Source organism: Hordeum vulgare, chromosome 2H (genome assembly GCF_904849725.1).
Source record: "Hordeum vulgare subsp. vulgare chromosome 2H, MorexV3_pseudomolecules_assembly, whole genome shotgun sequence".
Classification (NCBI taxonomy): Eukaryota; Viridiplantae; Streptophyta; class Magnoliopsida; order Poales; family Poaceae; genus Hordeum; species Hordeum vulgare.
In genome coordinates, this window is record NC_058519.1 from 205,909,926 (window position 1) to 205,937,852 (window position 27,927).

General features: G+C 45.5%; 1 protein-coding gene and 1 pseudogene across 1 annotated transcript; one reads left to right on the top strand and one right to left on the bottom strand.

Moving 5' to 3' along the window:
• Positions 1-1,817: 1,817 nt before the first annotated feature.
• Positions 1,818-4,203, top strand: LOC123425865 (succinate dehydrogenase subunit 3-2, mitochondrial-like). Its single transcript, XM_045109609.1, has 3 exons — positions 1,818-1,958; positions 3,146-3,211; positions 3,676-4,203. Exons 2-3 carry the CDS (start codon positions 3,148-3,150, stop codon positions 3,999-4,001), a joined length of 390 nt encoding a protein of 129 aa, XP_044965544.1. The 5' UTR covers positions 1,818-1,958; positions 3,146-3,147; the 3' UTR covers positions 4,002-4,203.
• A 528-nt stretch (positions 4,204-4,731) lies between these two features.
• LOC123426142 lies at positions 4,732-8,817 on the bottom strand (annotated as a pseudogene).
• Between the last annotated feature and the right edge of the window lie 19,110 nt (positions 8,818-27,927).

Below are 27,927 nucleotides of genomic sequence, written 5' to 3' on the forward strand. Positions count from 1 at the left end.
ATAACCGAGAACCGGACTTAATTTTCGGTCAATCAAAGTCCCGGGTAATGATTTTTGTGAAGACCGATCGGTTAAGAAAACCAGGGAACCGAATTTTAAATTAAACCGAAGCACCGAACCGATATCTTTGGTCTAACGGAGGACAAAATCATTGTTTCGACCTTACCAATAAAGTATGACACAACATGAAATCCGACTGAAACTATTTCACAATCTGACTCTTTTGGCAACGCGAGAGACTGTGACGTTTCTTCTCCACATAGAAACGTCAAGCGAGTTTGTGTTGCCGCTCCACGTGAAAACGCCGAGGTCGCTCGCGTTGCATCCCCATATGAAAACACCATACTCTTTGACATTTGAAGCTTCTCTGGTAACGCCAGAGGCTTTGGTGTTTCTTTCCTAGATATTTAAGTGGCCGTGGGGCTCGTTGACGTGGCAGGCTAGAAACTCCAAGGACCATGACGTTTCTGCACCGTCAAGGATCTCTTTACTTTACTGTAGCCGGAACCAATATTATACACTAATCACTTTACTCCTTGACCTAAGAGCGCTGCCAAGGATTAATCATGTCGGTCAGAAGAACCCAACTATCTTGCATGTCTTACCAAGCAGGCAAGAAGAACTCAACCATGAATGACATAAACAGACGTCACTGCTGCTTCAAATAGATATCTCCCTTTATAGGCCACCTCCACACCACAGATGAGAAACAAAACTTACAGGACACCAAAGGAAACAGAGCGAAGGAAAAACTTTGCTCCAGCTACTCTTGACTTTTCACACATGAGTTGCCTATGCACATGCACATAAACACACAACCTTCAATCTAGTCCCAACCCCAAGCAACATGAGGAGCCCTGCCCTAGCTGCATAACAATCCACTATCCACATCCCTTGTGGTTGTGGGACAAAGAGGTACACCTACACCTCCACAACCCATGCTGTCGTGTTAGCCCCTCACCATGATTGCCTGCCAGTCACCTTTCTTCTTCTAATGATTGTCCCTCCAACGTGTCGGCTCTTCATTTTCCGCATGCGTTTAGGATGATCGGTGCCGCGAACAAGAAGTTTTTGGCTGCACACGCCCAGGAAGTTGTTCTCCTCCTCGAGCGAAAGATCGCTGATGCAGAGTTCCAGAGAAGCTTCAAACTTCAAAGACGTTTTCATATGGGGATGCAACACGAGTGGCCTCGACGTTTTTATATGAAGCAGGAATACAAACTGACTCGGCGTTTCTATGTGAAAAAGAAATCCCACGGTCTCTGGATTTATCAAAAAAAAGATTGTGAAATAGATTTAGGTCCTGTTTGAAACCACAATAGATTATGATCATTTGGATTATGAAGATAGATTATATAATTTGGTTTATAAAAATAATCTATGTGAGCATGTTTGAAGGCCAGATTATATAAACTATAATTCAGGTTTTACATTGCATAATGACCTGTGCACCCTCTGTTTTTTTTAAAAGAGGAGGGTGACAGCGGTAGGCATGTAATTATCTTCAACTTTACAAGGGTAATGGGTCATTAGCAATCAATAATCTGATTTTAGCTGGTGTAGAGTAAATTATGAGTTTTTAATAATCTGTACATCTAGTTTTTATAATCTACACCATAATCTATCCTATTTAAAGATATAATAAATTATAAAAACTGAATTATATAATTTGGATGGTTCAAACAGGCCTTAGTCGGAGTTTATTTTGTGCTATGACTTTCCTGGTCAAAACAGTGATTTCGTCGTCTAACGGAATGCCGAGGCGGCCAGGCCCACCAATTGTCTTCACTCTTAAGCCCAGCCATCTATCTTGCCTCCCCATCGTGCATCTTCCTTCGTCCAGGCGGTACGGAAGGGAAGCCCAAGAGGGAAAGCAGGCGCCGTCTCCGTCGCCGTCGTCCCCAAATCTTCACCGAGCTTCCGCTGCGCTCTCGCCCCGCGCGGCAACGCGGAGGAAGGTATGGATCTTCCATTCTCTGCCTCCCTTGTTTTTATTGGTTTCTTCTGCCTGCCTGTGATCCTCGTTTCGGTACATGTACGTGGATTTCTTCTTCATAGCGTTGCTCCCTCCCCAATCCCCATCCAACGAATCAACCTTCTTCTTCTCCTCGTAGCAGAGGCGGCCGCTTAGGGTTAGAGAACTCGTCAAGTGATCGCTCCACCCCTTCCCTCCCTACCCCAGATCGCCTCCCTCCGCGACTGCCCCCGGCGAACTCGCCGCTCCGCCCGAGGACCAGATCGTCGCCCCGTCTCTGAACCCTGCCTCAGTTCGTTGCTCACCGCCGTCCTGACCTGACCAGACGGCGCCGATCCACGTCGGCAACCACTTCCCTCCGCTTGCCGGTCTGGACAGATCTGCACATCCCCCGCCCCCACCCCTCTTTCAGAAGTAGGGTCATCCGGCAGCACCATAAGGTTTCTTCAGTGGCCTTTTCTGTGTGGATACGACAAGAATTTCTACGGTGATTTCATGTCTATGTATAATGAGCCAAACCTATGAAGCGGTCAGTAATTTTGCGAATTGGTTGATGGTAGATGGTGAAATTCTATTATGTGATGTGTTTATTTCAGTTGCGTGTGTGTTGTACTGAATTCTCGATTGAGGCAATTTAGATGTTTAGTATAATGCTGGTAACAAATTGAGAGGATTTTTTGCAAAACTGTGTAGTTAGTGGATTACTAATTTCTTGTTGGTCTAGTGGATGCTGAGCTTTATGTTTTTGTATTTCTTGGTCTTACTTGTGAATCTGCCAGTCCAAAGCAAGAATTTCATCTACAGTATTAAACACCAAACAAAGTAGTCTAGGGGTATTTAAGACTCCCCACCATTCATCATACACAGAAATTTGTATCCATAAGTCTTTCCAAACAGGCGATCACTAATTTCACTACCTTATTTTCGCTCTAGCTTACCTGGACAGCTGACTTATCGCACCCTTAATTTTGGGGTTTACTGGAAATTCGTTAAAATGCATCATTTGATCTGTTTTTCAAAATATAGAACTCAGTAGTTTCAGTTGGTATTGGTATTTAGCAGTATGGACATGAATCTGATCTTTCCGAGTTCAGTAGACAAAGTAACCGCTTTCTTTATGACCGAAGTAGACAGATGCTCATGTATTGATGTCGGTTCTTCTTTGTGCAGGAATGGACAAGTATCACAGCAACACCCGCTTTGCACCCCTGAGAGATGCTCCATTTGCTCTCCGTGGTAAGCGCTCTTGGAGGAATTTGCTATGTTATTTGTACCTCTGAATTCTGAAATAGTATGGAGATATCAAACAAATACACGACAAGTCAATTGTATAGGTTGTAGTGAGTGCACATGTGCGCCTTTCAAGTGCATCCTTGTTGTGTACTTCTGTAGGATGTGTAATGGACTAACAGCTGAGGTGCAAGCTGGAAAGAGTATTAGATATGAGTGGTTTGATTGGTGTGTTACAAGAGAGTGCATCTATATCTCATTTTTATCTGCATATGGGTTTGTAAGTCAGTTTGTTGTTTACTGAAGATCATCCATGTTTTAGTTCATAAAACTTTGACATGCAATTGCTTGTGTAAATGGTATTACGCTATTATCGACATTATTTTCATCATTATTGCTATTCTTCTCTATAACAATCTGCAGTTTACTTTCTTATTAAGGCCGGTCACATCTGTCGCCTTTATCTTCAGGTGCGGTTGGTACCCCCAACTCGTCTTTCAACAACATGGATGCCCTTAGACACTCCTCACGCATTGGGCAAGCAAAGAGCTACACATCTTCTCTGTTAGGAGCCCTGCGACAGAAGATGCCTCCATCTGGAAACCGATCCCTACATACAAGCCGTCCCCTGTCGGCTCCTGTTGCGAACCGCCCACTGTCTCCCCATCTTCCTCTGAAGAAGCCACAGCTGAGCGCTACATTCTCCATCTCACACCGTATATTTGGCGTTGCGCTGGGTGCTGCCATCATATCCATTCCTCTTGCTACCAGGTTCGGTGTCATGTTTGAGGTCTGAGTGAAATGCGGCCTTCAATGATGAGGGGTAACATTGCTGTGGCGGTTTCGTCATTGGGCAGAATGCAACTGTAGGTGCAGTTGTCATAACGTTATCAATCCTGCAAAATTTTATGAATAATAAGGGAAACTATCCTAATCATCAGTGTAATGAAAACATCATTTTGGGTGTTCTTTGGTATGAGGTCTGCAAATCCGAACCACATCTTTTGCTTTGGCTTGAATGTTTTCCTTGCTCATGCAGTAGGGGCATTAGTGTTGATAGTTTTTATCTGTTGAACTGATATGTCAGTTTCATGTTTCCTGCCGCACATAGGTTGGCAGGTGTTATATTTTCTACTCTTGAGAGCAGAGACAATTACAGCCACGGTCCTTGTACTCTCTGGCACCTAATAAGATGGTCCTCAAACTCGTGGAATGCTACATTATGGTCCTCAAATATGACGCTACGCTCCAACACAGTCCTGGGAACGTGCCCCGCATGCAGACTCTGATGCCATGTCAGCATACGGTAGAAATGCAGGTCCCACAAGTCAGCGTCTTGAATCCTAACGCGGTGAGGTTCCGACAAGAGACCGCAGGCCATCTGCGCAACATGAGCTTAGCCACCAGACCGATGTGTGGCTAATGTACAGTGCACATATAAATCAATTTTGCGTATCTTTTTTTTTAAGTGGAGATATGGGAAGTTTTATTCAGCATAGGCCCGACAGAGTCTGCCAGAAGGCATGTTACAAGGAAACTAGGCAACAACCCATCATTCTGTCACATCTAGGGTGAAGGAAACTAGGCTTCACAACAATCCATCATTCTGTCACATCTAGGGTGCTAGCTTGCTTCGCACACGGATGGGTAGGAGTATTTGCCGCTCTATTACAGTGTTGAATACAAAAGAAAGAGAAAAAAACTACGTGCTTCCCTATCTCGTCTAAGATAGGCTCCACCACTGATCGAGAATTGTGGCGCAAGCTCCAGAGCTGAACCAGGTCCAGACAGTCTGTCTCCAAAACGATCTTCGAGTAGCCTCTCAGCTACGCAAAGAGAACTCCTTCTCTAAGCGCCAGAGCCTCAAGGATGAGAGGGCCAGTCACCCCGCTGAAAGGCTTACACCAGGCGGCTAGAAAATCCTTGTGGGATCGGGCCACCCCACCACCCCCACTTCTGCTAAGTTGCATGGCAACGCCGCCATCAATATTGATCTTGACAACCTCCTGATCCGGTGGACACCAACCATGTCCAGGGAGAATACGGACACGATCCCGCGGAATATCTAACAGGGATAGCGCATCTCACGTCATGATCATGGACTGAACCGGGCTTAAGGGACCACGATCATGAGTAAGATTGTTGTGCGAGGTCCAAATAGCCCACATGATCGACACCAATTTCGCCTTGTCGGCCTTACTAAACGGAGGGTCACAAAGAATGTCGCTCTTCCACGACTGAGGGTGCAAATCAGGGCGCTGAATGTCCAACCACTCCGGCGCCACATTCCAGAACTTCATCGCATGTGCACAATCCAGGAGTGCATGCATTAGGGTTTCATCCGGGTCCAAGCACAGTTTGCTTGCGCTATTGGTGGATATATGGCGGTATTTGAGTAGGGATTCGACACGTCAAATACCACGCATAACCCTCCACCAGAACACCCGAACTTTTGGGATCACCTTGAGCTTCCATAACCGAGACCACATCTGTTTTTCTATCGCTGAGGTTTCTGTAGCCGTCCCTTTTTCTAGAGCCAATCGCTCGTTTTGAATCGTCAGAGAACGGTACGTCGATTTGACAGTGTAGATGCCGGATTTCTGAGGAGCCCAGGCAAAAACATCTTCCCCTTCACCCGATCTGAGGGGGATATTCAGAATCGCATCGGCTTCAGCCGAGGAGAAAGTCTGACAAACCACATCAATTTTCCACAAACCTGTGTTAGGATCAATCAGCTCCGAGACCGAGTTGAGTTGCACATTACCAGACTGAGAGGGGGTCATCGCCGGAAGGTTGGGAATCCACTTGTCGTCCCGGATCGAGATAGAGGAGCCAGTGCCCACTCGCTTGATCAGTCCGGCTTGCAAAGCTTGTTGACCTGCAATGATTGCTTGCCATGTTGCAGAAGAACTTTTCGGCATAGTAGCTTGCAAGAAGTGACCCTGTGGGAAGTATCTTCCTTTTAATACACATGCACATAGTGAGCTAGGGTTGGTCATCAACCGCCAGCCATGCTTGCCAAGCAGCGCGAGGTTAAACAACTCCAAGTCCCTGAAGCCCATCCCCTCTAAGCTTTGGTTCAGCCACAACATACCAGGATAGCCAGTGCAAAGACCGACGATCCACCGATGAGCTCCACCAGTACTTCGCCATAAGCGATACCAAACTCTTACAAACTTTCTTTGTTAGCTTAAAACATGACATGCTGAACGTCGGGATAGCTTGTGCCACTGTTTTCAGTCTAACCTCGCGTCACGCACAAGAAATCATCCGCTCGACACCTCTTTGCAGTTTGGCCCGGATCCTCTCGTGAATATGGTCGAAAGTGCCACTCGTGATTCGACCCACCGCAGTTGGGAGACCGAGATAACGTTCACTGAAAGCCTCCACCACAATATTCAGGGAAAGCTTCACATCCTGGCGAACCGGTTCGGGAGTATTCAGACTGAAGAAGATGGAACTCTTCTCCTTATTCACAGCCGGCCCCGAGCACTCACCATAGATCCGCAAAATTTCATTCAATCGGTGACCACTCGACGCAGTCGCCTGCATGAAAATGAGACTATCATCTGCGAACAGAAGATGATTAATCCATGACGACCAATAGCTAACTCGGATACCACGATCCACTTGGGCACCATCATAGTTGTTCAGTAAAGATGTAAACCCTTCTGCACAGAGGAGAAAGAGGTACGGCGAGACCGGATCGCCTTGCCGCACACCACTAGTCGGGTCGAAGAACGGCAGGAGCTCCCCATTTACCCGTACTGAAAACCGGACAGACGTAACACACTTCAGAATGAGCCTGACAAAATCCGAATCGAACCCCAGCCGTAGCTTGATGGCCTCTAGATAGTGCCATTCCACTCGGTCATACACCTTCATCATATCCAGTTTGACAACGCACACCGCATTCTTCCCTCGCTTGCGTCTTCTCATCGAATGCACACTTTCATATGCAATCAAAACATTATCGGTAATTAGACGGCCCGGGACAAAAGCGCTTTGTTCTTCTCCGATAACATCATCCAAACAAACTCGCAACCGGTTAGCAATGGCCTTAGTCGCAATCTTATAGAGAATCGGGAACAGAGAGATGGGACGGAATTGTGAAATCTTCTGAGGGAAGGGTACTTTAGGGATCAAGGTAATAAACGTGTCGTTCATACCTTCAGGAAGGTCTCCCTCATTCAGAAACTCCACTAGCGCCGGCACAGTATCCTGCTTCAGGAGCTGTCAATGACGTTGAAGAAACCCCGTCGTAAAACCATCAACTCCTGGGGCTTTTGATGGCGCTATCTGAAAAAGAGCATGTTTGATCTCCTCTTCCGTATATGGCTTCAGAAGGGCACAATTCATATCCCCGGACACCCCATGAGGAACGATCTCCAACAGGTCGTCCATTGGGTGAAAACCCCGGGATGTATACAACTCTTGATAAAACGAGAGACCTCCGTATGAACTTCATGAGGATGTGAACATCGTGATCCATCCGCTCGCACCAAACTCTCAATCTTATTAGTTCTTTTGCGATGTGATGCTTGAGCTTGGAAATAACCAGTGTTCCTATCGCCCTCACGAAGCCAATTAACGCCAAAATGTTGACGCATCCAGATTTTCTCTTGCTTGAGGGCCAGCTTAAGCTGGGCAGAAAGCTCCTTCTCATCCGTCGAAGGGCCTCTCCCCACAAAACGCGTCCGTAGACGGTTGAGTCTCTCCCTCAATTTTCGAATTTTCAAGATAAATATCTTTGAAGCATATGCAAAGCTTGAGAGACTTCCAACAGCCTCTGTCCACCTTCCCCACACGTCCATTTGTCAAGCACAAGCTGATCATAATCCACGTGAGTCTCCCAAGCATCCTCATATTGGAATGGGCGAGGCCCCTTTGTCCTATGATCGCCAGTCTCCCGCATATTTACCATCACAAAACAGCGGTCTGATTCAGTCGCCACGATGTGCCGCACTGTGATGAAAGCGAACAGGTTCAGCAGGGCCGTATTACCAAAAGCTCGGTCAAGTCAGAGCCTTAACATTGGAACTGCCCGCTTGGGCATTATCCCATGTGTATTCCGCCCCTGTCCAACCAAGATCCTGTAACAAACAATCGTCAATAACCTCACGGAACGCACGCATCTGCCGCTTAGGACGTTGCAATTGTGAGAAATGTTCTGAACTATGCAAAGTTTCGTTGAAATCACCAATGCACATCCAACCATCATGCTGGACTACAAATAGGGTTCTCAGGAGGCTCCGACTGTGATGTCTATCTTCGGCTCGAGGAGCGCCGTAGAAACCCGTAACACGCCACACCTTGTTGGCATCACTCTTCCGCCGCACCATCACATCGATGTGGCCAACACTAAAGCTTGTTAGATCCACATCGTAATCGGCTGTCCAGAACAAGTCGATCCCGCTGCTGAGACCCGAACTATTGACTGCAAAGCACCCAGCAAAACCCAGCTGGTTCTGCAGACGTTCCACTCTCACCGCTGCAATCTTCGTCTCCACAACAAATAGGAGACCGGGCACTTCTTGCTTCACAATGCTGAGAAGCTCACGAACTGCCCCGGGGTTCCCAAGCCCCCGGTAGTTCCAGCTAAGGCAACTCATTGATCCTTGCAGGGCTGACTAGCAGCCGCTGTCGAGGATTCAGAGGAAGTAGGAGTTGGCCTCTTTTTCTTTGTGTCTCGCTCCAGTGTCTCATCAACACGATCATCCTCCCCTGCCTCTATGGGTAGTTCTTGGAGTATATCATGTGCCCCGCACACCATTGCATCACCGTGCTCGGTGAGTGCGAGTAGAGGTTTCGCCACTGGCCTGTAGATTTGCGTATCTTGAGGCACACCCTTACGCTTATGTTGGACGGGAGCTTTAACCAGAGATGTAACCTCAACCCCCTCCTTCTGCTTAGAACTCGGGGCCCTCGATTCTCTGGTGCTGCTCTCAAAGTTGGATTTCGGCTGATGTTCACCAGAATTCGACCGTCGCCGATCGTCACAGGCTCGCAGACTTGGATTGAACGGTAGATCTCGGTTCTCATCCCTAGTCCCAGGAGTAGGACAGAATGGATCAGCATGACCCAATCTGCCGCATGAGAAGCAGAAGTGTGGGATATGTTCATACTCAATGTCATATTTATCCGTACTTCTCCTCTTAGCCGAGTAGATTAAGATCCATCTACGTAGAGGATTCTGAACATCAATGGAAACTCGTGCTTGAAGAAATCCCCCCACTGGATCAATTTGGACAATAGATGTCGTCTTGTCGATCTGCTACGCAATCGCCAACCCCCACTTGTTGTTTCTCAGATTGTATGGGAGATTGACGACTGGAACCCATACGGGCAACCTGTCGAACGACAACTCCGAAGCTTGCATCTGCTCTTCAAAGTTCTGAAGAATAACCGCATGCTTGTCAATATGCCATGGGGATCCCCCCACACTCGATCGCGATCCCGCTTGGACTCAAATTCAGCTGCAAACGTGTTCTCTCCCAAAGATTGGAAGATCAGACCCCTAGGGTTTCCCCATGCCGGGCGAAGGGCACTCTGGATCGTTTGGATATGCAGAAGATTGCGAAACAGGACCTTCCCCGCAATCAGCCACTTCTGCCGCTATCCCTCGTCGGAGTCGTCGATGACCAGCGGTGTCGCCTCCTCCTCCGAGATGTCTAGCTTTCCCAACGCCTCCTCCATCTGCGCTTGAGCCGAACGAGGGGAGAGGACGCCGCTCCGTTGCTGTTCCTTGCCGGTGGACGATGAAGCCATCCCCGACCGCTCTCCTCGATCGAGCGCCCCGCCGATGAGATCGACGGGCGCCTTCAGGTCCACCTAACCCTAATCGTCAGAGGGGTTTTAGGGTTTAGAGGAAAAACAGTGTAATCAATTTCGCGTATCGCTCGTGTTCAGAAGAACATAAAATTGGGCAGGCTTCGGTAGCGTAGCATACGTATTTTAAGAAAATCTTGAAGCGATTTTGCTGATGCGTATTCCATCCTTTCTTAAATTTTGTTACCATGTTTGTGTTTAGTTTTCCTATTTTATTATTATTTTTATATAAACGATTACAGTTATTGTGCATTTTAAATCTTTGTTCTATTTTCGTTCTATTGTACCCTGAAGAGGTAGACATCAACTTCTCCTAAAATTTATGTGGATTTAAGAAAAAAAGTAAGCAAATTTTACGTATCTTCATTCAGGACCACAAGCACTGAAGCACACACAATTGTTGTGCATCCCTATAGTTTTTTCAAATATACAACTACTAAAAAAATGACAACTTGTATTTTGAATAATGCTTATTGTGGTTTTAGAAAATAGTGATATTTTTACCCAATTATATGCCCAGCTACTGCCTACTGGTTTTCTTATTGTTTTTCTTCAAGTTTGTGTTTATTTTTTCAATGTATTATGGACGTTTTCTTTTTGAATTTTGATTTTGCTAATCTCATGCATTATGGACGTTTTAAAAAGTGCATTTACAATTACACGTTAAGCATTTTCCAAAACATTCTGAACATTTTTTAAATGCACAAACACTTTATTTACCATCCATGGTTATTGCAATTTTTTCTTACATTTATTTTGTCAAATGGGGAAAATAAAATTAATCGTGAACCTGGAAAATAAATAAAAAAGAAAACCAGTAGAATAGGAACATGATAGTCTCATGAAGAGGTACATGAAGACGCACTATGTAAACGTCTAGCTCATAAATAAAACGGGAGCACAATTTTGCTTTGTGGTTAGCTTAGAGCATGGTTAATAGTACAGCCAGCTTCTGGCTATATGATGTTGACACGTCATCTATAGCCAAGCTTATAGCCCGCAGGTACAATAGGTAGATGTAAATAAGTACTACTTTATCGATACAAGGCCCACCATCCTCTCTCACAAAGTGGCTAGGAGCACGTGTTACAGCGGGCTATTAGTTTGTAGCCCGCTTCTCTTTTCTTTCCTCTTCTCTCTCTTTCAACTCATCACAAATATATTATTTTAAGTCTTACAGCCCGCCTACGTCATCCTATTGTACTCGCTCTTATGAGCGCTTTGGAATCAGCGACCACAGGTCTCTGCTTCAAACATTCCTCTTGCAATTTGTTTTTCTATTATTTGTCTCTCCTGACATGTGGGTCTCATACTTCTACCGTCAGGACCATATTGGAGCATACTCTTGTATTTGAGGATTGCAGTAGAGCATTTCACGAGTTCCAGGACCGTCAGGTTGCACGTCGGATGATGTCTACTACACAACCTTCTTCTTGTAGACGTTGTTGGGCCTCCAAGTGCAGAGGTTTGTAGGACAGTAGCAATTTTCCCTCAAGTGGATGACCTAAGGTTTATCAATCCGTGGGAGGCGTAGGATGAAGATGGTCTCTCTCAAGCAACCCTGCAACCAAATAACAAAGAGTCTCTTGTGTCCCCAACACACCCAATACAATGGTAAATTGTATAGGTGCACTAGTTCGGCGAAGAGATGGTGATACAAGTGCAATATGAATGGTAGATATAGGTTTTTATGATATGAAATTACAAAAACAGCAAGGTAACTAGTAACAAAAGTGAGCACGAACGGAATTGCAATGCGTGGAAACAAGGCCTAGGGTTCATACTTTCACTAGTGAAGTTCTCTCAACAATGATAACATAATTGAATCATATAACAAGCGCTCAACATGCAACAAAGAGTCACTCCAAAGTCACTAATAGCGAAGAACAAACGAAGAGATTATTGTCGGGTACGAAACCACCACAAAGTTATTATTTCTGATCGATCTATTCAAGAGCCCGTAGTAAAATAGCACAAAGCTATTCTTTCTGTTCAATCTTTCATAGAGTTCGTACTAGAGTAACACCTTAAGATACATATCAACCAAGACCCTAATGTCACCTAGATACTCCATTGTCACCTCAAGTATCCGTGGACATGATTATATGATATGCATCGCATAATCTCAGAATCATCTATTCAACCAACATATAGAACTTCAAAGAGTGCCCCAAAGTTTCTACCGGAGAGTCAAAACGTGTGCCAACCCCTATGCATAGGTTCCCAATGTCACGAACCCGCAAGTTGATCACCAAAACATACATCGAGTACTCACATGAATCAAACGTGTGCCAACCCATATGCATAGGTTCCCAATGTCACAAACCCGCAAGTTGATCACCGCAGATAGACACGTGCAAGACATACATCAAGTGTTCTCAAAGACTCAATCCGATAAGATAACTTCAAAGGGGAAACTCAATTCATTACAAGAAGGTAGAGGGGGAAGAACATCATAAGATCCAACTATAGTAGCAAAGCCCACGGTACATCGAGATCAAGACATCTCAAGAACAAGAGAGAATGAGAGAGATCAAACACATAGCTACTCGTACATACCCTCAGCCCCGAGGGAGAACTACTCCCTCCTCATCATGGAGATCGCCGGGATGATGAAGATGGCCACCGGAGATGGATTCCCCCTCCGACAGGGTGCCGGAACGGGCTCCAGATTGGTTTTTGGTGGCTACAAAGGCTTGTGGCGGCGGAACTCCCGATATAGGTTTCTTTCTGGAGGTTTCTGGATTTACAGGACCAGATGGCGGTGGAGTTGCGTCAAGTGGGCCCCTGAGGAGCCTACAAGCTTGGTAGGTGCGGCCTGGGGGGGTGGCCGCGCCTACAGGGCTTGTGGCTTCCTCGGGACCCCTCTCCGGTATCTTTTTCTTCCGGTATTTTTGATATTTTCCAGAAAAAATCATCGTGAAAGAATTATTCCGTTTGGACTCCGCCTGAAAAAGGGTCAAAAACACGGAAAGAACAGGAACTGGCACTTGGCACTGAATTAATAGGTTAGTCCCAAAAAAGATATAAAAGGCATATAAAACATCCAAAGTTTGACAAGATAACAACATGAAACTATCAAAAATTATAGATACGTTGGAGACGTATCAAGCATCCCCAAGCTTAACTCCTGCTCGTCCTCGAGTAGGGAAGTGATAAAGAATGAATTTTTGATGCTTTCATGCTACCTAGCATAGATGTCCTTTGTAACTCCTCATATGTGACATGAATGTTCAGATCCATTAGATTCAAAACAATAGTTTGCTATTGATGTGGAGACAATAATACTTCAAGCAAACTAGCAAGGTAATCATGAACTTTCAAAATAACAAGGCCAAAAGAAAGTTATCCCTACAAAATCATATAGTCTGGCTACGCTCTATCATCCTTGCACAACGAATTTAAATCATGCACAACCTCGGTATTGGCCAAGTAATTGTTTTCACACCTTTACTTTCTCAAACTTTTTCAACTCTCACGCAATACATGAGCATGAGCCATGTTTATATCACTATAGGTGGAATGGAGTGGTGGAGGTTGTGAGACAAAAAAGGAGAAGATGCTTATCAATAGATATCAATGTGAATGAGTAGGGATTGCCATGCAAGAGATGCACTAGAGCTATGAGTATGTGAAAGCTCTTAATGAAAACTAGTGGGCGTGCATCCAACTTGCTTGCTCACGAAGACCTAGGGCAATTTTGAGGAAGCCTATCATAGGAATATACAAGCCAGGTTATATAATGAAAATTTCCCACTAGCTATATGGTGGTGACAAAACGATAGACTCTCAATCATGAAGATCATGGTGCTTAATATGAAGCACAAGTGTGGAAAGGAGATAGTAGCATTGTCCATTCTCTCTTTTTCTCTCATTTTTTTGGTGGGCTCGTTGGCCTCTTTTTTTTGTGGGCATCTTTGGCCTCCTTTTGTAAATGGGCTTCGTTGGCCTCTTTTATTTCCTCACATGGGACAGTGCTCCATAAATGATGATCATCACACTTACAACTCAAAACTTAGAGCAATGATGACTCTATATGGAATGCCTTCGGTAGTGTACCGTGACAATGATCTAGCATGGCATAGACATCAATGGAAACATCATGTTAGCTATCTTATGATCATGCAATGGCAATGTAGAAGCTGTGGCACGTGTCATGATGGTATTTGCATGGCAATATATCTCGGAATGGCTTTGAAAAAGCCATAGTAGGTAGGTATGGTGGCTGTTTTGAGCGAGGCTAATGGTGGTTTTATGCACCGGCGAAAGTTGCACAACACTAAAGAAGATAGTGATGGTGGAAGGTGAAAGTGCATCTAAACCATGGACTCAACAGTAGTCATGAATAAGTCATATACTTGTTGCGAAAGTTTTATTAGTAATCGAAACAAAGCATTCAACGCATACTCCTAGGGGAAGGGTTGGTAGGTATAAACCATCGCGCGATCCCGACCGCTACACAAAGGATGACAATCAATAAACTAATCATGCTCATACTTCATCACATAGCGGTTCACCATACGTGCATGCTATGGGAATCACTAACTTCAACACAAGTATTTCTAGGTCCACAACACCTTACTTGTATAACTTCAATATTACCACAACCACAGCTCAAAACTAATTGAGATGAATCAAACTTCTCTAACTACTCAATGCACATAAAGGTGGAAGTTTTCATATCCCTTTGGATAACTACCTCTTTTGAGACTACTTTCATAGCATAGATCAACTACCACGCCACGCACTGACGTGCTCCAAAAGATAGAAGTGAAGCACACAGAGCAAAATCAACTAGCTCAAAACATATAAGTGAAACACATGTGAGCTGAATTGCCTAACTCAAAGGATATAAGTGAAGCTCGACAGAATCACGGTGAGCGCATGTATCTCTCTCTAGGTGTGCAGCAAGGAAGATTGTGACACAACAAAAATAAAAGACTCCTACGATACAAGACGCTCCAAGAAAAACACATATCATGTGGTGAATAAAAATATAGCTCCAAGTAACATTACCGATGGATTGAAGACGAAAGAGGGGATGCCTTCCCGGGGCATCCCCAAGCTTACGCTTTTTCGGCATCCTTGAATCAACTTGGGGTGCCTTGGGCATCCTCAAGCTTGAGCTCTTGCCACTCTTTATCTCTTTGTCCATAAGAACTTCACCCAGAACTTGAAAACTTCACAACACAAAACTTAAACAGAAACTCGTGATATCATTAGTATAAGAAAGAAAATCACCACTTCCTTAGGTACTGTAGCAAACTTAAATTCTACTTATGTTGGTGTTGGGTTGCTGTATTTTCACTTTTCCATGGCTAGTACCCTCCGATACTATCCATAGTTTCATCAAAATAAGCAACCAACTCAACAAAAACAGAATCTGTTAACAGTAGACCACTCTGTAGCAATCTGTATACTTCGTATACTTCTGGTACTTCAAAAACTCTGAAACATTACGACAGTCTGAAGAAATTGCATAGAAATCAGCAGCAAAAAGAATAAACTCAAAATCTCTTATAGAATAAAAACGAAAATTATTTTCGTGAGCAGAAAGTTTCTGTCTTTTTTCAGCATGATCAAACAATCATCACCAAGACTAATCATAAAGGTTTTGCTTGGCACAAACACAAAAAGAAACACAAAAGACACAATAATAACAGAATTATAATGGTGTGGAGAAAACAAAACAGGAAGCAAAAAGCAAAGAAAAATTTATTCATTGGGTTGCCTCCCAACAAGCGCTATCGTTTAATGCCCTTAGCTAGGCATTGATTTCAATGATGCTCACATAAAAGGTAAGGATTGAAACACAACGAGAGCATCATGGAGAAAATGACTAGAACATTTAAGTCTAACCCACTTCCTATGCATAGGTATTTTGTGATGAAACAATTTATTGGAGCAAGAATCAACTAGCATAGGAAGGCAAAACAAGCATAGCTTCAAAAATTTGAACATATGGAGAGGAAGCTTGATACTATTGCAATAAGTAGAAGCATATGATCCTCTCTCATAGTAATTTTCAGTAGCATCATGAATGAATTCAATAATATAACCAGCACCTAAGGCTTTCTTTTCATGATCTACAAGCATAGGAATTTTACTACTCTCCACATAAGGAAATCTATTCTCAAGAATAGTAGTGGGAGTATCGTAAAAGACTTGAGCACTACAAATTGTGTCCACAATGAAAAAGCAAGGTTTAGCAAAGGGGTTCTCGAGAGTATGACAAGTTTCATCGTCCCTCTTCTTTAAAGCATAAGTATCCTCACAATAATCATCATGGGTAGGGGGCATGCTTTCCTCAAAATAATTTTGATCATTCAAAGTGGAAGAACTAAAAAAGATCATCTTCATCAAATATAGCATACCCAAGCTTGTGGCTTTGCATATCATTAGCATCATGGGTATTCAAAGAATTCATGCTAAGAACATTGCAATCATGCTCATCATTCACATATTCTATGCCAAGCATTCTATATAATTCTTCTTTCAGCACTTGAGCACAATTTTCCTTCCCATCATGCTCACGAAAGACATTGAAAAGATGGAGCATATGAGGCATCCTCAATTCCATTTTTTTGTAGTTTTCTAGCGAAAGAACAAGAAACAAAAAGATTCGATTGCAAGATCTAAAGATATACCTTCAAGCGCTAACCTCCCCGGCAACGGCGCCAGAAAAGAGGTTGATGTCTACTATGCAACCTTCTCCTTGTAGACGTTGTTGGACCTCCAAGTGCATAGGTTTGTAGGATAGTAGAAATTTCCCCTCAAGTGGGTGACCTAAGGTTATCAATCCGTGGGGGGCGTAGGATGAAGATGGTCTCTCTCAAGCAACCCTGCAACCAAATAACAAAGAGTCTCTTGTGTCCCCAACACACCCAATACAATGGTAAATTGTATAGGTGCACTAGTTCGGCGAAGAGATGGTGATACAAGTGCAATATGGATGGTAGATATATGTTTTTGTAATCGGAAATTACAAAAACAGCAAGGTAACTAGTAACAAAAGTGAGCACGAACGGTATTGCAATGCGTGGAAACAAGGCCTAGGGTTCATACTTTCACTAGTGAAGTTCTCTCAACAATGATAACATAATTGGATCATATAACTAGCCCTCAACATGCAACAAAGAGTCACTCCAAAGTCACTAATAGCGGAGAACAAACGAAGAGATTATTGTCGGGTATGAAACCACCACAAAATTATTCTTTCTGATCGATCTATTCAAGAGTCCGTAGTAAAATAGCACGAAGCTATTCTTTCCCTTCAATCTTTCATAGAGTTCGTACTAGAATAACACCTTAAGATACATATCAACCAAGACCCTAATGTCACCTAGATACCCCATTGTCACCTCAAATATCCGTGGGCATGATTATACGATATGCATCACATAATCTCAGAATCATCTATTCAACCAACATATAGAACATCAAAGAGTGCCCCAAAGGTTCTACCGGAGAGTCAAAACGTGTGCCAACCCCTATGCATAGGTTCCCAATGTCACGAACCCGCAAGTTGATCACCAAAACATACATCGAGTACTCACATGAATCAAACATGTGCCAACCCATATGCATAGGTTCCCAATGTCACAAACCCGCAAGTTGATCACCGCAGATAGACACGTGCAAGACATACATCAAGTGTTCTCAAAGACTCAATCCGATAAGATAACTTCAAAGGGGAAACTCAATTCATTACAAGAAGGTAGAGGGGGAAGAACATCATAAGATCTAACTATAGTAGAAAAGCCCACGGTACATCGAGATCAGGACATCTCAAGAATAAGAGAGAGAGAGATCAAACACATAGCTACTGGTACATACCCTCAGCCCTGAGGGAGAATTACTCCCTCCTCGTCATGGAGATCGCCGGGATGATGAAGATGGCCACTGGAGATGTATTCCCCCTCCGACAGGGTGTCGGAACGGGCTCCAGATTGGTTTTTTGGTGGCTACAAAGGCTTGCGGCGGCGGAACTCCCGATATAGGTTTCTTTCTGGAGGTTTGTGGATTTATAGGACCAGATGGCGGTGGAGTTGCATCAAGTGGGCCCCTGAGGAGCCTACAAGCTTGGTAGGTGCGCCCTCGGGGGTGGTCGCGCCTACAGGGCTTGTGGCTTCCTCGGGACCCCTCTCCGGTATATTTTTCTTCCGGTATCTTTGATATTTTCCATAAAAAATCATCGCGAAAGAATTATTCCGTTTGGACTCCGCCTGAAAAAGGGTCAAAAACACGGAAAGAACAGGAACTGGCACTTGGCCCTGAATTAATAGGTTAGTCCCAAAAAAGATATAAGAGGCATATAAAACATCCAAAGTTTGATAAGATAACAACATGAAACCATCAAAAATTATAGATACGTTAGAGACGTATCAAGCATCCCCAAGCTTAACTTCTGCTCGTCCTTGAGTAGGGAAGTGATAAAGAATGAATTTTTGATGCTTTCATGCTACATAGCATATATGTCCTTTGTAACTCCTCTTATGTGACCTGAATGTTCAGATCCGTTAGATTCAAAACAATAGTTTGCTATTGATGTGGAGACAATAATACTTCAAGCAAACTAGCAAGGTAATCATGAACTTTCAAAATAACAAGGCCAAAAGAAAGTTATCCCTACAAAATCATATAGTCTGGCTACGCTCTATAATCCTTGCACAACGAATTTAAATCATGCACAACCTCGGTATTGGCCAAGTAATTGTTTTCACACCTTTACTTTCTCAAACTTTTTCAACTCTCACGCAATACATGAGCGTGAGCCATGTTTATAGCACTATAGGTGGAATGGAGTGGTGGAGGTTGTGAGACAAAAAAGGAGAAGATGGTCACATTGACTAGGCATATCAATGAGCTATGGAGATGCTTATCAATAGATATCAATGTGAATGAGTAGGGATTTCCATGCGAGAGATGCACTAGAGCTATGAGTATGTGAAAGCTCTTAAGGAAAACTAGTGGGCGTGCATCCAACTTGCTTGCTCAAGAACAAGAGAGAGAGAGATCAAACACATAGCTACTGGTACATACCCTCAGCCCCGAGAGAGAACTACTCCCTCCTCGTCATGGAGATCGTCGGGATGATGAAGATGGCCACCGGAGATGGATTCCTCCTTCGACAGGGTGCCGGAACGGGCTCCAAATTGGTTTTTGGTGCCTATAGAGGCTTGCGGTGGCGGAACTCCTGATATAGGTTTCTTTCTGGAGGTTTCTGGATTTATCGGACCAGATGGCGGTGGATTTGTGTCAAGTAGCCCCCTGAGGAGCCCACAAGCTTGGTAGGTGCGGCCTGGTGGGGTGGCCGCGCCTACAGGGCTTGTGGCTTCCTCGGGGCCCCTCTCCGGTATCTTTTTCTTCCGGTATTTTTGATATTTTCCATAAAAAAGCATCGCGAAAGAATTATTCCGTTTGGATTCCACCTGAAAAAGGGTCAAAAACACGGAAAGAACAGGAACTGGCACTTGACACCGAATTAATAGGTTAGTCCCAAAAAAGATACAAAAGGCATATAAAACATCCAAAGTTTGAGAAGATAACAACATGAAACCATCAAAAATTATAGATACGTTGGAGACGTATTGTGACAGCCCGAGACCGACGCTCCGGAAGATTCCCCCTTTATTCCGTTTCCGTCGTGTGGCTATTTTATTTTGTTGGTTGCATCATCATTTAGTTTGCATCGTCGCATCATGCATGGCATCTTGCATCGTCTGTCACGTGTGGTGTTTCGAGTGTTGTGCTTCGAGTGATCATCGAGTCGTGGTGCGATAGTAGCTCCCCCTCTCCCCTCTCTTTTCATTTTTGTGGTTTTGCTAAAGTTTCCGTTTTATCCCCTTTAAAAAAACGTCTTCTTTAATAAAAAATCCTCTTATTAAATGTGGGGGCAACCCTTGGGTTTTTCCTCTTATTTCCTCTTTTGTTTCATTTCAAAACTAGAGTTGCATTTTATTTATAAAAGGGGTTTGATTTTAATCTTTTGTAAAAAAGGGTTTAATTTTATTCTTCAAAAGATTTTAGTTTTATTTGTTAAAAGAGGCCCAATCTATTTTATAGTTGGGGTTTATTTTTAAAGGAGTAAAATGCATTTTTTTTATTTTGTTAAAACATATTTTCCTTAAAGTTTATTCTCTGTTTTATTAAAAAAAACACCAAGGGGAGAGGAGCCCAGCCGGCTAAGGTCAGTCCCAGGCCCAAGTCCCTGACCTAGCCCAGCCTCCCGATTCCCTCATCCCTGCAGCGCCGTCATCCCCTCGGTTCCACCCCGCGTCAACCCCACCGTCCCTCACGAGCCCCTGCCGCAAGGAGCTCGCCGCCGGAGTTCCCTCGCAAGCGCCCCTCCCGCGCCATGGCATTGCCCTCGCCCTTGCCTGTTCTCGCGCCGGCCGCCGTGCTCGCCATGGCCCCGCCGCCGCGCTCTCAGTCCCCGCCGGCCGCACCTCCCCGCGCTAGCAGTCCCCATTGCCCTCTGCCTCGCCTCCAGGCCTCCCATCCGAGCCACGCGCTGCCTCCACCATCCCTGTCGCCCTCGGCCCCGTTCTTGGCCGCCCTCGACCTCTCACCGGAGATGGCCGTCCGCCGCCGCCGGCCTCGTCCTCCTCGCGCCCACCTTGCCGGCCTCCTCCTCTCGAGCCGCGCTGCCCCCGCCGTGCTCACCTCTCAGCCGCCCTCGACCTCGCCCCTCCCGCGTGCTGCGCCGCCGCCGTGCCGCTCCGCCTCGCCGGCCTCACCTTCACCTCTGTTCCCCTCAGTTGTGCCGCCTCCGCGCGTGGCCCGACGCGTTGCCGTGCTCGCCGCGCCGCCTGCGCCGTGTCGCCGTGCCTATTGCTGTACCGAGCCGCTGCTGTGTCTGTCTCATTGCTGTTGCCAGTTGCTGCGGCTCCTGCTGTTGTTCTGCTTGCTTGCCTGCCGCTTGCCTGTGCTGCTGCCTAATGCTGAGCCCGATGTATTTGCTGCTGCCTAATGCTGTTGCGTGCTGGTTCCTGTCGCTGCTTGTCGCCGTTAGCTGTTGCTGTTGCTGTGCCGTTTTACTGCTGCTGCTGTCAAGTTTGTTGTTGCTGTTGTGCCGTGCCGTGGTAGCTGCCGTTGCTTGCTGCTATTTGTGCCTGCTTGCTGTTGCTGGCTGTAGTTGCAGTTTGCTGTTGTTGTTGCTTTGATGCTGTAGCTAGCTGCTGTTGCTAGCTTGCTAGTTGGTAGCCGCTGCTAGGTAGGTTTTGCTGCTGCTTGCTAGCTAACAGCTGCTGTTGCTATTTGTCTGCTATGCAGCTTGCTGCTGCTGCAGATACTTGTTGCTTGCTGCTGTCAGGTCGCTGTGCATGTTGTCGATGTAGATGCTGCTAGTTGCTGTTAGATGCTGTTGCTAGGCTAGGTGCTAGTTGCTGGCGGTTGTCTGCTTTCGCTAGCCGTGTTGTTGTCGCTTGCCGTCGCTGCATGCACCATCCCCGTCTGCCATGAGTCTTCGACAAGTTCGCCGGGAACCACGACATCCTCGACGTACCCCGAACATCGACGGAGTCGTGATCGACTTCCGAGGTGAAGACCGTGCACCGACGCCGAGCGTACGACTACCGTCGACGAGACCGTGTACGACTACTTCCACGACGACCACGACGACCGTTGATCTCCTTCATCGAACCGAACCGCTCCGATATGCACGCGTCGAAGGTATACCGATGAGACGTGTCGTGACCATGTGCATGTGATGTATGAGATGTAATGTATGATTGCACCGTATGTTTGACGTTGCACGTTGTCCCTCTATGTTGTCCCCGACACATGGGAACCCGAGATACGGGATCACCCCATCTTTATTTAACGTTCCCGCACGCGTTCCCAGTACGTTGGCACGATATCTTGACGAGTTATCGGGATAGGAACGTTGCCGTGGCTTCGTTTCCGTCTTGCCGCCATGGTTCCCTCTCGCTCGCCGTGGTGACACATGTTTCCTTCTCTTCTTGCCCGTAATGTTTGAACTCGCATGCATGACACATTCATGGCATATACATCTTGTGTTGCATGTTCTTGCGTCGTAGCTCCGTTCTATGTTCCGCGAGTTAAACCATCTAGGATGCCATGTAGGATCACCGCTTCACCCCTTGCCATGATAACAACAATTTAATTTTCCGTGTAAATTAACGGGAGTGAATTAAATAATTAATCGTGGAGTTTCGTCGATATGCAACCCGTTGCATATCGAGCTTCACTTAATGTGTAGAGTTTGCTTGACGTGAATTGCCATGCCATCCCTTGCATCGTTGAACTGTTCATGCATCATATTAGGTTGTGCATCATGTTGTGCATCGTGTGGTGAATATTTGTGTTGATGTTTGTTTCCGGTTTGCTCCGTCTCGATAGAGTTCCGCAAGCGTGTCGGAATGTGAGGACCCGTTCGACTACATTGGTTCGCCGACTTCACAGAGTTGTTCTTCTTCCAAGCGGGATCTCAGGCAAGATGACCATTTCCCGAGATACCATTACTATCATTGCCATGCTAGTTTATCGCTTCTATTGTTTATGTCTCGTTGCCTACCACTTGTTAAATATCAGCCTCTCAATCATGCCATGATAACCTTCAACCTGTTCGACCTAGCAAACCACTGATTGGCTATGTTACCGCTTGCTTAACTCTGTTGTTAGCGTTGCTAGTTGCAGATGCAGATTCTACCATGTGAAAACATGGGTTCTTTGTTATATCACCATATTAATGCTATTTAATTTAATGCACCTATATACTTGGTAAAAGGTGGAAGGCTCGGCCTTTCTAGCCAGGTGTTTTGTTCCACCTTTGCCCCCTTAGTTTCGGCTACCGGTGGTATGTTCCATAAACGAGCGCTCCTAACACGATCGGGGTTGTTATGGGGACCCCCTTGATAATTCATTTTAGATTAAAGCTGGTCCGGCAAGGCCCAACTTTGGTACTACATTTGCCTAATAAATAATGAACTACATAGGGAGTAATTAACCCGAGGAATTTAATCAACCCCCGGGCCAGTGCTCCTCATGAGTGTTGGTCCACCCACCTAGCAGTCGGCGGTGCCACCACGAGGCAACTCGAGGTTTGGTTCCCGTCCACTTTGCATAGACGGTGTGTCCTGAGAACGAGATACGCGGCTCCTATCGGGTTCGTGGACACACCGGGTGGCCTTGCTGGATTAGTTTTACCTTTGACGAGATATCTTGTGCATCGGGATTCCGGTGATGCTTTGCGTAATCTCAGAGTTGAGGTTTTCCACTAGGGAATCCGACGAGATCGCGAGCTTCGTGATTGAGGATTTCTATGCGGCTTGTGGTAATTTGTGATGGACTAGTTGGAGCACCCCTGCAGGGTTAAATCTTTTCAGAAAGCCGTGCCCGCGGTTATGTGGCAACGTGGAAACTTTGTTTAACACTAGTTCTAGATAACTTGAAGTTAACTTAATTAAAATATGCCAACTGTGTGCGTAACCGTGACTGTCTCTTTTGTGAGTTCCTTCTCCGATCGAGGACACGGTGGGGTTATGTCTGACGTAGGTAGGTGTTCAGGATCATTCATTTGATCATCCGTAGTTCACGTCCGCTATGCGTAGATCTTCCCCCTCTTATTTCTTGTACTCGTAAGTTAGCCACCAAATATATGCTTAGCCGCTGCTGCAACCTCACCACTTAACCATGCCTCACCCATTAAGCTTTGCTAGTCTTGATACCTTCGGAAATGAGATTGCTGAGTCCCCTGTGGCTCACAAATTACTACAACACCAGTTGCAGGTACAGGTAAAGGTTACTTGACGTGAGCGTGTTGATTGTTCATTTGGAGTTGCTTCTTCTTCTTCTTCTTCTTCTTCATCGATCTAGGATGGGTTCCAGGCCGGCAGCCTGGGATAGCAAGGATGGACGTCGTTCTTATTTTTCTTGTTTGTTTTCGTCCGTAGTCGGACCCTGCTCTTACTCTTGATTTTTATGTAATGTACTGATGTGACTCTGATGTAGCTTGTGGCGAGTGTAAGCCAATTCTATTTATATCTCATCTTTTCAGTACATGTACTTGTATCGATATCCATTCTTGCGACACGACGAGATGCGCTTCTATCCCTGACGAGGCCTTCGTGCCAAATTAAGGATAGGGTCGCATCTTGGGCGTGACACGTATCATCGGAGAGTACAGGGACTGCATGTCTAATTATCTCCTGGGAGCATGATGCATTGATTTTGCTATCCTTAATAGAATTTCAGGATCCAAAATTCTTATGCTAAGAATTCCAGTGTGAATTTCAGTAACCACTGCATTGCTGGCCTCTATCAACGTAGTTGGATCGATATCGATGCTTTTTTTGGCATTGTGAATTTTTGATGGGTTACCTGCTTCTCCAATGGCTGCCTAATTTCTATTAATTAAGCTGCAGATCCATATTTGAGCTCTAGAAGAAATCAGATGAAAAGTAATAAGGATAAGGATGCATAAAACAACATCTTTGTTTGATTTAGTTTACTCGCTCGAGTAATCACAGTTCATTTCCGGCTTAGAGCTAAGAACATATACACAAATGAGTAATGCTAGAGATAGGGTTATGGGGGATTTACAGGTTGGTCAATCTTAATTAGAGATTAAGGGGGTGGAAGGGCCCACCCCATGAAAATCAGAGGAGAGTGGTTAGTTAGCATCGAAGAATCCTAGTGAGCCTCTAATTGTGTGTAATCTTTAGTACGTTTAGCACAATATATACGTGGCCATCCATCAAACCTGGCCGGGCTTGGGCCGGGCCTAACCAAGCCCGAGGAAAAAAACCTAGGCCCGAGCCATGTGTGGCCCGACTGTCGGACCTGGTTTTCAGGCCCAAGCCTGGCCCATCGGTGATAAAGCTTGCCGGGCCTCGGCGCTTGGGTCGGGGCCCTTCCTTAAAACGCAAAAAAGTCAAGCCCAAGGCCGCCCCGATGTGTGTTTTGGGCTCAAATCTTAGGTCCAGGCTACCCGTGGGCAAGACCGGGTCGGGTCGGGCCGTCCGGATCGGATATCCCATGGCCAAGTCTTGCACAATGCATCACAACGGCAAGCTAGGCTAGGACTGTGCATGAGAACAAGGACACAATACATACTCTTTCTTTACAGCGACTTAGAGCTAAGAACATAACACAATGCATGAGGACGACAAGCTAGGCTAGGACCGTGCATTAGAACATGGGAACTATGGTCCCAGGCGGGCGAAGGGACTAGCCACAGTTATACATATAACCTGAACCCTATCTATTTTCTTAGAGAAAAGACCCAAGTCTGGATTTAAATTAATAAAGCCCACATGTCATAGAGAGTCGCAACAGTACGATCAACTAACCAGGAACCAACACGAGCAGATTTCCAAAACAGGTCAGAACCGGCAATACACGCACGCAAGTGAAATAAAGCATGTGAACTAGCAAAACGAATATGACGCCGGAGAGCACCAACTACCGCTCACCGACACAAGATTCGTTGAGAAGATTAGTCACTGACGCACGAACGTGAGAAATGAGATGCTCCACAACCAACATGTCGACCTCCTTCATAAGAGATTTTTATTGCTGCAATAAATTAGAGAATTTGAAAATGCAGTCAACGAACTTGTTGGGGTTCACCCGTTTAATGGTAAACTTGTTCCTAGTAGTCCAAAGAGTCTAACACATAGCAGAAAAGTAGAACCAAAACAGTTTCATGTTTTGTTCAACAAGGGGGGGGGGCATGAGGGTCCTATGCTCATCGAAGTTGTTGGGAGCCCAAGATAGGCCCACCAATCTGCGCTACAAGCCCACAACAACTTAGCAAGGGGCACCTAAACATGATATGATCAGTATCTTTAATGTTGTGGCATAGGGCAGAAAATCGAAACCTAGCGTGTATCTTTTCTTTATTTGTTTTGAAGCCGGCAGGTGGCCCCTAATGGCCTGCCACATAAAAATCTTGACCTTGGGCGGAATCCTCGCATCCCAAACATCCTTAAACCTAGTAATGGACGACCCAACCTATTGGGCATGATAACAAGACTTAACAGAAAAACGACCAGGCGACGAAAGCCGAGATCCCACTGTCTGGTCGCAAGCTCCATGATGTAGATCAAGGGAGAGTCAACAAAAGAAAAGAAAAGGCCAGGAAAACAGATGCAAGGGGACCCTTGCGAGTCCACCAATCAAACCAAAACTCAATCGCAGAACCATCGCCAACTGAAAACTAAGCATCAACCTATTCTCATCGCGCACATTGAGCAATTGTCTCCAGACCAGGTGAAAGGATCGATATGGTTGACTAGAGAATGGGGGTGGTGAATAGGCAACTACCAATTTTTTGATTTTCTTAACAAATTAAGTTTAGCACAAATAGGTTGTCTAGATATGAAACTAGGTGAGCAAACTATATGATGGTAGCAACAACAACAATACAAGCAAGTAAATGATACAACACTAATATAGCTTGCACAAAGTAAAGGTAAGAAGTAACCACAAGTGGAATCGGTGGATACGTGGATGTGTTACCAAAGTTCCTTCCCTTTAAGGGTAAGTACGTCCCCGTTGGAGTAGTGTGGGGGCACAATGCTTCCCAAGAAGCCACCAGGGCCAACATATTCTCCTCATGGTCTCACACAATGCGAGATGCCATGATACCACTACTGGTGCCCTTGAAGGCGGCGATTGAACCTTTAGAAACAAGGTTGGGGCAATCTCCACAACTTAATTGGAGGCGCCCAACACCACCACGAAGCTTCACCATAATGGATTATGGCTCCGAGGTGACCTCAACCATCTAGGGTGCTCAAACACCCAAGAGTAACAAGATCCGGAAGGGATTAGTGGGGGGAATCAAATTTCTCTTGTTGAAAGTGTAGATTGGGGCCCTCTCAACCAAACCATGGAGAATCAACAAGTTTTATTGGCTAGGGAGAGAGATCGGGGGGGGGGGGAATGGAGCTTCGGGCAAAGAAGGCCCCTTTATATAGTGGGGAGGAATCCACGTGTTATGCTGCCCTCAACCCACATACAAGCGGTACTACCGCTTGGGAGGCAGTGCCCACTACTTACTGCAATGACATGGAGCCACGAGGCGGTATTGCGGCTGGAGCGGTACTACCATTGAGGTTGCAACACAGGAGCCCCACACAGGCAGGGCAAAGCAGGGGATGGTGGCAGTACCGCTACAACGGTACTACCGCTCAAGAGAGCGGTACTATCGCTTACAAGTAGTAGTGTCGTGCCGCACTGCCTTCCTACATGCGCTGAGGGTCGAGAAGGGAGCGGTAGTGACGGGCGGTACTACCGCTTATAGGCGGTCCTACCACGTTGCACTACCGTCCCACTTCTGCGCCACCCAACACAAAAAGTCAAGCACCCCAGAGGCAACAATAGCACACGCGGTACGGGGCAAGCGGTACTACCACTTTCCGAGAGTGATACTACCGCTCGAGGCCTTTAGGACACATGCACAGAATCATAGGAGCAGCTCCATCGATGCGGGAAAGGAACAAGGGTGCAAATGAGGATGTGTACATGTTGATTCCACCCAAACCTTACCGAAACGGACCCCCTCTTAATAGTACGGATCTCCTACAACTCAAATCCATTGAAAATGAAATGTCGGAAAATAACTGTCTTCACTTTTAAACTTCGAGGGGGTAAGAATAGTCTTGTGCAGTATGATATATTATTTGAAAGGATTAATGCACACGATTAGTCCGCATATGCATTGTTATCAATCACCAAAACCACTAAGGGAGAAATATGCCCTAACAATCTCCCCCTTTTTGGCAGATTGATGACAACACGGGATTTGCATAAAAGATATACTATGATAATAAGCAAACCCAACAGCTATAAAATATAGATGGGCTCCCCTAGACGTGTGCACTATTTAGGTATGCTATTGGAATGCAAAGCACACACACGAGGAT